The sequence below is a fragment of the Sinohyriopsis cumingii genome, chromosome 12 (assembly GCF_028554795.1).
Source record: "Sinohyriopsis cumingii isolate HCF-2022 chromosome 12, ASM2855479v2, whole genome shotgun sequence".
Lineage (NCBI taxonomy): Eukaryota > Metazoa > Mollusca > Bivalvia > Unionida > Unionidae > Sinohyriopsis > Sinohyriopsis cumingii.
Window position 1 is genome coordinate 20100261 of NC_142972.1, and position 12090 is coordinate 20112350.

General features: G+C 34.9%; 1 protein-coding gene across 1 annotated transcript in view; it reads left to right on the forward strand.

Moving 5' to 3' along the window:
* The window catches only part of LOC149786061 (uncharacterized), a 28164-nt gene extending 18765 nt beyond the window's left edge, over positions 1 to 9399 (forward strand). The window contains exons 2-5 of the mRNA XM_089976351.1: positions 1177 to 1283; positions 3370 to 3774; positions 5341 to 5978; positions 6646 to 9399. Of these exons, the coding sequence (XP_089832477.1) occupies positions 1208 to 1283; positions 3370 to 3774; positions 5341 to 5978; positions 6646 to 6666 (1140 nt within the window). The 5' untranslated portion in view covers positions 1177 to 1207 and the 3' untranslated portion in view covers positions 6667 to 9399. The remainder of the gene's footprint in view (positions 1 to 1176; positions 1284 to 3369; positions 3775 to 5340; positions 5979 to 6645) is intronic.
* The last annotated feature ends 2691 nt before the right edge of the window (positions 9400 to 12090 follow it).

Consider the following 12090-nt stretch of genomic DNA (forward strand, 5'->3'; position numbering starts at 1 on the left):
ACATGTATCTCGTTATGAAGTCTGGTGCATTTCTTTAAAGATTGTTTGTCATTTTAGCTGCACGGCATTTGCACTCGTGTATACATGCGAGGAGTCTTAATTATCACTTTTACTGCATAAATATGTTATCACGCAAGTTTTATATTCAGTCCGTAGGTTATTCCGAGTTTCCTCTGACCCTTGTCACCCCTTTTTCGATATTTGGATATTTATGTTGGTGTGTAGGGTCAGAGTCCATTCCCTAGCGAAAAGCTGGAATTCGCCGACACCATTTGGTTCAGCATTGGGAAGCTGCTTAATAGCCGGCCCAGCCAACTTGAATGACCTTTCGTCGAGATATACCTGCATGAAATTGATAGGAATATGATTTATTTTCTCAAAAGTCGTGAGCATAGCATTCATCATGTTTTTAATCCTCTGACAGACAAGACGAAAGTACATCGTTACTGAAATTTGATCTGGATCTGGCCATTTGCATCCCGAGTAACATGACTATAAAAATCTCGCAACCAACATAAATGTCCAAATATCAAAAATGAGGTGACAAGGTTCAGAGGAAACTCGGACTATCCGTAGGTAAATTAATTTTTGGAAGAAAGAACTGAAGAATGCTAAATAATACCCCAAATGTTACTCATATATCCAGGCGAATAGAATCAGTTTCTAAAGGAGAACATAATTGCACAACTGCAAAAATGGAATCATTTCTCACTAGGCTTTTGCCAAGGAATCTTGATGATTTGAACGCTTCCCTAATTTGTGTATGACTTGTTTTAAAACTGTTCCGTCAAAGAAGTAAAACCAATTATCGTACATGTAATATCAAAGTCATGGAATGAGTGTCCACATCTTTTGGTAGAAAGCTCACAAAATCATGGAATAAGTGTCCACATTTTTTGGGGGTAGAAAGCTCACAAAATCACGTTTCCTTCATTTTTGTTTTGTACGTTAAGAATTTAAATGAAAGGTTAATCACCACTTAAACGAGGTAATCTCCAAGGTCCATAGGTGTAACATCCTGAACGGAAAAGACCATCAGCCGTAAGTTTCCTCCATTGTGGCATTAGTAGAAGGAGGTTGATGCAAGTAGTAATTCGTTGTTGTAAAGCCCAAGTTTGTTTCATATCGCAAATATATTCGCACATGGAAACAATACAAATTTAATATTTTTTGCAGGTCTCTGGCCACCACTGAGGAATCTGAAGCCATGAAGTACATCATATTGTTATCAATGCTGGGATCGATATATTGTGCTCCAGTGGATGACAATGTGGTACAGCTAGGTATATTCTTAGACCAATCAATTAAAGCTGATAAAGTGAAAATTTGAACTTCACTGTTACAAGTTCATGTTCTGCTCAACTTTGGCTATGACCATCCAAATTCAGGATGGCATGGTTTTGGTGGGGTGACACAGGTGGGTTAATACCACATTGATCCTGGATCATTCGCAGCTTCGAGATCAGTTATACATTTCATACTTCCAAGGTCCATTCGGATCACTTCAGATATTTACTAAACAAGGATTGGGTGAGAGGTTACGAACGATCGAACTCTTTTGTTTCCATTTACAACTACACGATGAATCTAACAGTTAATGCAATACTATACATAGTCCAGATAGTCTGAATATATTGGGTATTTTTTCTTGGTGGCGAAATTTCCGGCTAACGAACTGTATGATTTTTATGTAAATCCAAAGCATACTTTTGTCTGTAAGAAATGTACGAGATATTTCTGAATGAATCCTGGATAGCAAAATTACTGTAGAGTGAGACATATGGGCTAAAACTATTATAATCCTGGATGGTAAGCTTGCCGTTGGCTGATATATAAGGACTATGAGTGTAATGATTAAAAAGCAAGTGTTTATAATGTTTGGTTATTTTCCAATTGTATAAAACATTACTTGTGCAAAGCCCAGGGAATAAATACTTGTGTACAACATTAAAATTACCTTGAAAGTGCATCATTTTAAAGTTGACATCTTTGTTCTGTTTCACCGACATTATTAGCCAGGTTGTATAGATGCTTCTTTACGACTACACATACACAAGTCCAATTCTTGAATATAGTTTTGATCATATTAGTTCAATAATTAACCTTCCACATTTTTTATTGCCGTACAGGTTGAAACTACATTATAATAACAATCTTCGAGTACTTGCAGAAAGCACTGTTCGAACAGCTGACAAATATTCAATTTTTATTCCTCCAATATAAAAATGGCTGACAATGAAATTTAACAGGAGACAAATTATTATAGATAATAGTGATTAACACACACACACACACACACACACACACACACACACACATATATATATATATATATATATATATATATATATATATATATATATATATATATATATATATATATATGTGTGTGTGTGTGTGTGTGTGTGTGTGTGTGTGTGTATATATATACACACACATGAAACAACTCTAAATGGACACAACTAGCTGTGTGCGGATGACAATGATAATCTTCATCAAGGTCAACGTTATAGGACTAAATCCAACCAACCAACTTGTATTAAGGTATACTGATGGTGGTTAACTTACTAGGCCAAATTTGAATCTGATCTGATGCATTATTATAATTATATGATGTTCTTTACATTTTTCATCAGTTTACCAATTCTTTCTGATACTTCCCTTTATGAAAACTTGTCAAACATTTTTAAATGCTCCAAGAAGTGCACTTATCTTCAAACACATAAAAATGCCAGTCAATATATGAAAGTTTTCTGTTAAAGCACTGAAGTCTTGTACCTCCCCCCCCCAAAAAAAAAACAAACAAAAAAAATATTTTGAAAATAGGTACTGAATAAAGTTAAATGTTATGCCACAGGAATTTATTTCTGTATATTTTCTCAGCATCAAGCAGACAGGCTTCCATATTATTTGGCGAAATGTGAAAATATTTTTTCCGCAAACTGTCGACAGTGCCACGGGAAGTATGTTTGTTAAACTTGAGGTTGCTGCTACATTAGGTAGTTAAAAAAGTGTTAATCGTACTGAAAATAGTTTGCTTTTACCACATACGACCCCAAAGTATACATTATCTTATCATAGTTACACCTATTACAACACAATAACCGATTGGACCCATAACGTATGTAACTAGCTCCGTTCGGTACCTGGTTCGTGTGTGGGGTGGGTGTGGGGGTAGGGGCTATGTGCAATAGGACATTTGTGGCAATGGACGCATGTTTTCACGTTTAGAAACATTTCTAGGTAGTCCGTCTCCAAAGTGAATTTCACTGGTTTGATAGATTTTATGTACGTTTATGCTACGTTTTTAGCAGAATTTGCATGACATGGAGGTAGCTGGTTTCAATCATAATTATATTCCTCTTTCAGTGAAGCGTGCACAAGAGACAATCATGTACGGTAATCAACAGAATGAGCCAATGAACAAAGTAAAAAAAAGTGGTAACGATTTGGCCACTGATACAGATATAGGGGGCACTGTGAAGGCATTTCCGCCAGTAGACATCCCGGAACAGAAGACTAAAGAGAAAGATACAGTGTCGCCAACTGCAGATAAAATAGATACAGGGAATAGTCATGACGAACATGGACCAGAGAAGGGAAAGAATGAAAATTCAAACCAAGCAAAGGCTTTGCCTGTTTTAGAAAATCTGGAAACTTCTTCAGATGTAAATGGCGTTGATTCGATTACTGATGTAGCTTCTCAAGGAAATGATGCAGAGGACAAGAGCAAAGAATCCGAAGATAACTTCAAAACTGGACCCGCCTTTACTGGTGAGATTTTCTTTCAGCAATGTTCCACCATGAATTGATCAGGTTGCGTCAGTATGTTATTTGACAGATTAGCAAACAGTCTGAACATTTGAATCAGGGTATATGTATTGCAAACCTAGGACTAATTTCTTTTACTTTCTATTTCCTCTTTCTTGGCATTGTATTTTTGGTTGAAAGAAGTTTGCTTACACAGGAACTAACACACTCGTTAAATTTGTCAGCAAAAAACTATCTTTCTTTCTGCTTCACAACTTATTATTTTTCACACTGCATGTAAATGACGTTCCTTGATCTTATATGGCAACATTCAAATTTGTCTGATCGCCATTTATATTAGCCTTTGAAATTCAAGACATGGTGATGGTGTTGCCTGCTAACACATAATTTAAAAACTCTTGGCATGATTCTCCTGTATACATTCCTTTGATGCCCATTTACTGTTATTTATGGTATTACAGGAATGAAAAGTTATCTTATGAATAGTAATTTAAGTACATTTGTTAACTAATATAATACAGTTTCATTAAATCAGTTTTCTATATGCATATTCAGTCAAAATAGCTTAATATGGCAAAAGCCATTAGATTATAATATGCCAGGAAAGTATAAATATTAACCAGAACTATGTCAGAATTAAAAATTATGTTCTTCAACAAATATGATGCAATTCTGAGAAAACAGAAACGTGTTGCTCGAACAAGAAGCCTTTCAAACGATAATACCTTTTTGTTTGGGTTAAATGTAACAGCTTCTTGAACGTTTCCGATAATATTTGTATCATACTGTATTCTGCTCTACGCAGAGGCGTAGCTGGGTCGGGGGGGGGGGGCAGGCGGGTTACATATGTCCCCGGGCGCCAAGGTACAGGGGTGCCAAAATGAGGCTTACAACGTTACATTATAATACGTAAACAAGGGTAATGTTCAAAAATGTGATTAAACGGGGAGAGGGCTGGGGCGCCAATTTTATAGTTCGTCCCCGGACGCAAAATATCATAGCTACGCCTCTGGCTCTACGCACTTAAAGTTAAGGCCACTTAAAGTTATCCTTTGTTCGGAATATGAAACCTCCAAAGCAACACGTTCATCAAACTATATATGAGAGAGCATGCAAGTGTATTGCTACAATGGCGTGGCAGATTTAACTTAGTTTTAAAAGGGCCCTGAGTGGCCGAGTGGTCTAAAACGCTCGCCGTTACTGATCATTGCCATCTCATCCCTGTCTGCGTGGGTTCGAGTCTTGGGTTCGGCCAATGTGGGTATGTGAGAAGCTTGCCAGTAGCTTCTAGTGGGTCGGTGGTTCTTTCTCGGGTCTTCCTGGGTTCTTTCTCCACCATTTATAATGGCCGCCATGTATAGCCTATCTTGTACTGAAAATAGCGTTAAACCCTGCAACAATAACAACTTAGTTTCAATAATGCAATTACCAAGCACCGAATCAGCATGTAGTGTTATATATGCATTAAGAAACGACAAGTTTAATCACTTCTCAGTTGAAAAGGCTATGAAAGTGTCTGCTGCAGGAAAGTACTTAATATCTTTCATTTGTTTATATTGGCCTATGCAGATGATGACGAAGCAATAAGGGCATACTTACAAATGCTGGAAACTGCTAAAGATTACTACAACCCTTACCAGGGACAACTGTACGATAACTACCCACCATATCCAGGCTACCGAAGGTTGAGGAGGAGTTACAAGTTACCTAAAGCGCGTACCATTAAGGAAGGCCACAGGACAAAGCGTGACCTCTTAGCACCAGAGGAAGAGCGTGCCCTTCTGGAATATCTAGAGCCATACGAAGGGTATGAAGTGTACGACCCTTACTCAGCGCATCAGAATGAAATGAACCTAGAACTTCTTCGACAGTATCTTGATCTTGATAGCCCCAGTGACTACACCAGTGGAAACAGTATCTACCCAGAAGAGCGATATTACAGCAATCAGGAAGCCGAACCATTGACCTATCGAGGTGAACCCGGATATTTCGTACCAACGAAGCGTCAGGCTGGGCTATCATTTGTTCCGGGTATAAAGAGGGACCAGTACTTCTTCCCAGCTTTCGAAGAGCCTCGCACCCATCTTGCGGCATTCACTGGAAAGCGGAATTATGATGACTATGCCGCCAACTATGAGCGGCTAATGCAGTTAGCGAGAGATCTAAATTTGAGAGGAGAAGGGTACTATGACCCTTATGAGAATTCGGTGAGCATTCAGTTTAATCTTCTAAATCGACCCTCTTTCACCCCAAAAAAATAATAATGTGGCACTCAGATAGCATATCCCGTGAGAAATGGACAAGTTTTATGATAAAATTCATTGCATGCTTCTCATAACACTAGTTGGGTGTCCATTACTCTACATAATTTGCAAAACATTTGGTCTTTCTATGACAGTTGTACTAAAATCGTATACCCCGACAGAGTACCGTGAATGGAATTAAAAGATATAAACAGTATTTTCAAATAACAAAAGGCCATGGGACATTAAAAATGTCCTTTTTGGCGCAAATCTTTTTATTTCAACGTCTTGCCCTTGTTGTGTAATATATACTGTTCAGCAAAGCAAAACAAGAAGCTTCTTATCTTCCTAAAGCGTTGTTAGTATTTCAATACTATTATACATAAATGCTGTCAAAATCTAACTGACCTATCATTATATAAGTCGCAATTTATATTTATGTACAACATGTTTCCTCCATCTCCAATTTCGATGATAGCTGGTATTCTAACATCAAAACAGAGGGACAACAATCAATTTTCTGAATAATAAATCCACTCTGAAATTACAATGGAAGTAGCCGCTACATTCTAAATTCTGTGCAGCAGATTGTGTTATCCTGTCTGTTTCATTATCTAATTGTCCTTTTCAGGAATACGGGTACCGGAAGTAAACAGTTCCTTCTCAGAGTGACATCAAAAAAGGAAATGGAGATACAATACGTATTCAAACTACGATCTAACAAAGAGTCAAATATGAGAGATAAAGTTCATTTTAGTTGTTAACCTATAGTTTGCTTCTATTACTATGTGTTCGTTAACCTATCATTGTCTGTTGTAATTCATATTTTCCGATATCACCGATAAATGTTTGTATGAAATGATTTGAAGAGCAGCTTGTACCGAAATTACACAATAACTGCAATGCCAGTAGCTGGTAAAGGAAAGTAACATTTCCATTGGTCAGAATGTTACCACGTGATCAAAATGAATTGCGTTTATTTTTGTATGAACTGTAAGGAGAACTACTTTTCTAAGAATACCCACTTCTATAAATATAGTCACATGTACAGCATAAGATAAACACTGCCTTTGAAAGCAAACACGAAGTAAGCATTACACGAAAAGAATATTCTAACCATTTGTAAAAGAAATAATTGAATAAATTTGGATTCCATTGGTTGAAGGACTGGTATTATCATGACCTTATTACAATCAACCAGAACAATCCCAAGTGCTATAAATAGCTACGTAACAGTAAACCCCAAACATGTATTTCTACGCTCAGTTAGGATTTATGTTTTTTAATGATGCAAACAAAATAACATAACAAATAATTGAAATTTCAATTATAAGAGTTTAACGTTGTTTTCGTCTGAGTTTATCGTGGTATAAACTGTCAGTTGCCTACTCACACAGCTTAAATAACACCCTTCGGGCGTTATTTGTTGTGTGAGTCGGCAACTAACAGTTTATACCACGATAAACTCAGAAAAAACAACGTTAAACTCTTAAATAACTGCAGTTGCATCAGTTGATAAATGAAGGGAAGATTTCCATTGGTCAGAACACAATTATGTGATCAGACCCAGTTGCGTTTATTTCTGTACGTATAACTACTTTAGACTAACTTCTATAAATAGAAGTCACGTGCAAAGTAACAAACGTTAACACTGAACTGGAAAGCATATACACTGCATGCCTTTAAAACGAAATAAAAACGGTGGGTTTATATTTTATTTCGAAAACTGAATAAATTGAGTTGACAGAATCAAATAACATATTTTGGCTGTTTTCTGAATATAAATAATTCTTTATTTGACCAGATCTGAAAAAAATAAGAAAAGCTGGGAAACTCAAAATCTGCCAAGAACACTGAGGCTACAGAACTTTAACAGCAGCTCGTTATAAATGAATTTCAAACAATATGTAATAGATATAGGGACTGGGAGGAGGAGATTCAAAGACTAACATTATAAGACTTGGATTCACAGTCCTACAATGTAAGACGCCGAACTCGATATTTACGATGTGGGGTGGGTGGGAGATCCGCTACACGCCCTTCGTAACCATTAGTCTCGATGTATTGCACTGTTTGAATATTGGACCCCCATCACTACAACCATTTACCGATAGTCTTGATTTCATCTGTAAGTAGCACCTGTAGGAAACATAAACTATTAATGAACACGAAAATAGATTTAAAGACGCGAAAATTGGTTACTCACTTGTCTACACAATAACGATCCACAAGTCACAATGAACTCATGATAACAGCAAATCCATGAGTCATTCGTATGTCAAACAAAACAACACATCCTTTGCTTTGAATAATGAACTTCAACTCAGAAAACATATGCCAATTTAGATAAAGATTAAGACCATGCTGTGGAATGTTCAAAACCTTAGATCACCCACCACTGGTTGAATTTTTTGTTTGATATTGACGTAGATATTGCGTTGCAGATGGAGAATTCCCTGTTCTATAAATAGCTACTCAGCAAACGCCTCAACAAGAATTCATACGCTTAAACAGGCTCTTAAACTGACAGGGAAATATCTGTTTAAAAAAAAACACAAACAGAATAACAATAATAAATAAATAAAATTATAAATAATTGCAATTATAAGAGTTTAACGTTGTTTTTTCTGAGTTTATCGTGGTATAAACTGTCAGTTGCCAACTCACACAGCTTACATAACGCCCTTCGGGCGTTATTTGCTGTGTGATTCGGCAACTGACAGTTTATACCACGATAAACTCAGAAAATACAACATTAAACTCTTAAATGAAGACACACATACAAACAAACAAACCTGCATACGAGGATACAGAATACAATGGTAGTTGCATTGAAATACAAATAAATATTAAAGATTAAATTATACACTGGATGAAAACGAAGAGGACAAAACATACTTTTTAATTTCTAAAGTAGTAGTCAGAAGATATTCTTTTATATCATTGAAAGTACTGATAGATTTTTCTTCCGAAAGTACTGATATATTTATTTATTTATGAAAGTACTGATACATTTTTACCCTGAAAGTACTGATAAATTTATTTATTTATGAAAGTACTGAGAATTTCTTTTATTTAAGCTTTGCTTATGCTTCAAGTGCTTTGTAGTTTTGTTGAATTTAAAAAAGGTTCGAACTTGTACCTGTCTCTTAAACAAATACATAAACCCAGAACTTGTCCGGTCTTCGTTATGTTCTTGATAATTTCTTTTTAATGTTATCAGTAAAATTCTGTGTATATCAATCTTTTGAAAATAATTGTATTTGCTCATCAGTAACCTTAGTTTTGTTGGTCCCATATCTATGCTTAATAGCTCTCAAATATCGCCTTGTTAAACAACTGTTTGTACTGAGAATGATCAAATAAAGATAATATATCTTTGTTACACTCGTTTTTAAAGTTCTAATTTTAACATTCTCGAAACGAACGTGATATATAGCAAGCAAAGCTAGCTTTATCATATGGTAACACACACACACACACACGCACGCATATATATATATATATATATATATATATATATATATATATATATATATATATATATATATATATATATATATATATATATATATATATATATGCGTGTGTGTGTGTGTGTGTGTTCTACACATACTTTGAAAGATGAACAATCAAAATATAAAATAAGCGAACTTGCTGGAAAATCTGAAAACAGAAAAGCGGATGTACACACATTTCTTTTACTTATTTCAGGAGTATATATTTATGAATTGAGGAAACAAGTTTGAAGGGACAGTGAGGTATATATGTTATGACGGTAACAATTTTCCTGTAATTCCGGAAATTCGTTATCCTCTGTCTGTCGCTCTGCCTGTCTGTATATCTGACTGTCTCCGTCACACACACACACACACACACACACACAAACACACACACACACACACACACACACACACACACACACACACACACACACATATATATATATATATATATATATATATATATATATATATATATATATATATATATATATATATATATATATATATATATATATATATATATATAGAGAGAGAGAGAGAGAGAGAGAGAGAGAGAGAGATCAGGCTAAGTGTTTTCCGAGTATAGATGTTTAGATGACCTCTTCACATTACTATCGAATGTAGATGATATGTATATTCAATTTCGGAAGATCATAATTTAAAAAATATGAAACTTATTAGAGAAAGTTATATCAAAGTGAAAAGATGTCTCCTGTCTTATCAGCTCGGGGAAAATTAATTCTGAGGCATCATGAGGTACGTCCTTATCCCCATTACAAATTCCCCAGACAGCAGATCACATAATTCTACTGGAAATACAATATCTCAGGTTTTTTTCGATAGAGTAAAAAGTGAAAACTTAAAAATAAAACAGTACGGTGATTAAAATCCCAAATAGCACCAAACATTCTATCATAAGATCAAGTGTATGAAATTCCAATTGAATTCCAGTGGTATTCTGAAAACATTTCGATATTGAATGAGTGATATGCCTGTGGTTTTCTCGAATGTGTTAATGTGCCAGTTGCCTGGAGTGTGGCGATGTGTTAATATTCTTTCAATGTATCATAATAATGTAATCGAAAATGTCGTTGTCGGAATTCACAACAATTCCAATTAATGTTTAGTCCAAGAATATTACTGATCACATTGGAAATCCAGTGAATAATAATTGCAATAAATAAAAGCACCAAACTAAAAACTGGACACCACAATAAGACTGATTTCGCTTCGGATGGTAAGACAAGAAAGAATAATGTTTCAAGTAAACAACACATGAAAAACTAAAACACATTAATAAAGCCAGGTCGTAGGTCAGTCTCCTTTATTTGCCATTCAGAGATATCAACAAGTGTAGGAATTTCCAAGTGGAAATCCATATCAAGGACGCATATTTAAATAAATATGTTTACATCTAAATATAATAATCTGAATATTTCATCTATACACTTAAATAAATATTAGCAATGTATTATGTTTGTCAAGTTGTGAAGACAGTCCTCATTTATGTACGAGCTACTAAGGACGAAAACCTAGACGACAGCTATTCGTTCAGTCTATTTGGTATTAAATTCCTCTGAAGCATTTTGTATAGAAAAGCTGATAAAGTCCGCAACATCAGAAGTTAAACAACATGGCCTAATTGATCAGAGTGTGAATACTATTCAATAGCAATTGAATGGAAAGCTATTGGTACAAAAACATACAAGCAACATTTAACTGAAAAAACCATTTCAGCACAAAGGTTACATTATTAATGTTTATAATTTATTTTTTAACATCTTATAACTCTATGCTAGATTTTAGAATCCGAAAGAAAAATGTAAGTGAAAGAGCTTTTGTTGAATAAATGAACGAATGACAGGTTACAGTTGACTTACCAAAATGGATGCGGCGAGTTACATAAAAATACGTAAAGTCTTATCACATAGCGTTATGAAGACCCCAAAACTTGGCATGTCTTCGAATGAATTAACTGCACGCTGGAAGCACTTAGAATTCAATGACGTTGGAAAATTTCATGAAGATTGACAAGATTTATTACCACAATTAGATTAGAAATACGAAAAAGCCTTACCTCCATTCGAATATTTTTCGTTGGAACCTTCCAGAAAACAAAAGGTCATTCGTTTATTATTCCAGAAAATACAAGTCGCACTTCTAAATTTCCTGAATAAATAAACCCACCCAATCTGTTAATACTAATGAATCGCTTTATTATAAATTTTGGTGTAAGAAAGTTTCTATCCGGCTTGAAAGGATCAGAAACACGCTGACCTACTTCTCTAAAATACAATTCAATTAGCATTATCTAATTGTGGATTGACATCATATAATTCATCTTAATAGTTCTCACACAGTAAGCTATTTGTGACTCCACATAGGAAATTAATTCTTATTCTCAGTGTATCTATGACATTCTACTGAACTACTACTTAATGAAATAGGTACCATATAGTATGAACTGGAAATTGCTACATTATGTACACTATTACACTCGATTTTCTTAATCTAATAATAATATAGTATTATATCTTATTCATTGTTTAATTTGTTTCTTTCTTTCTCGA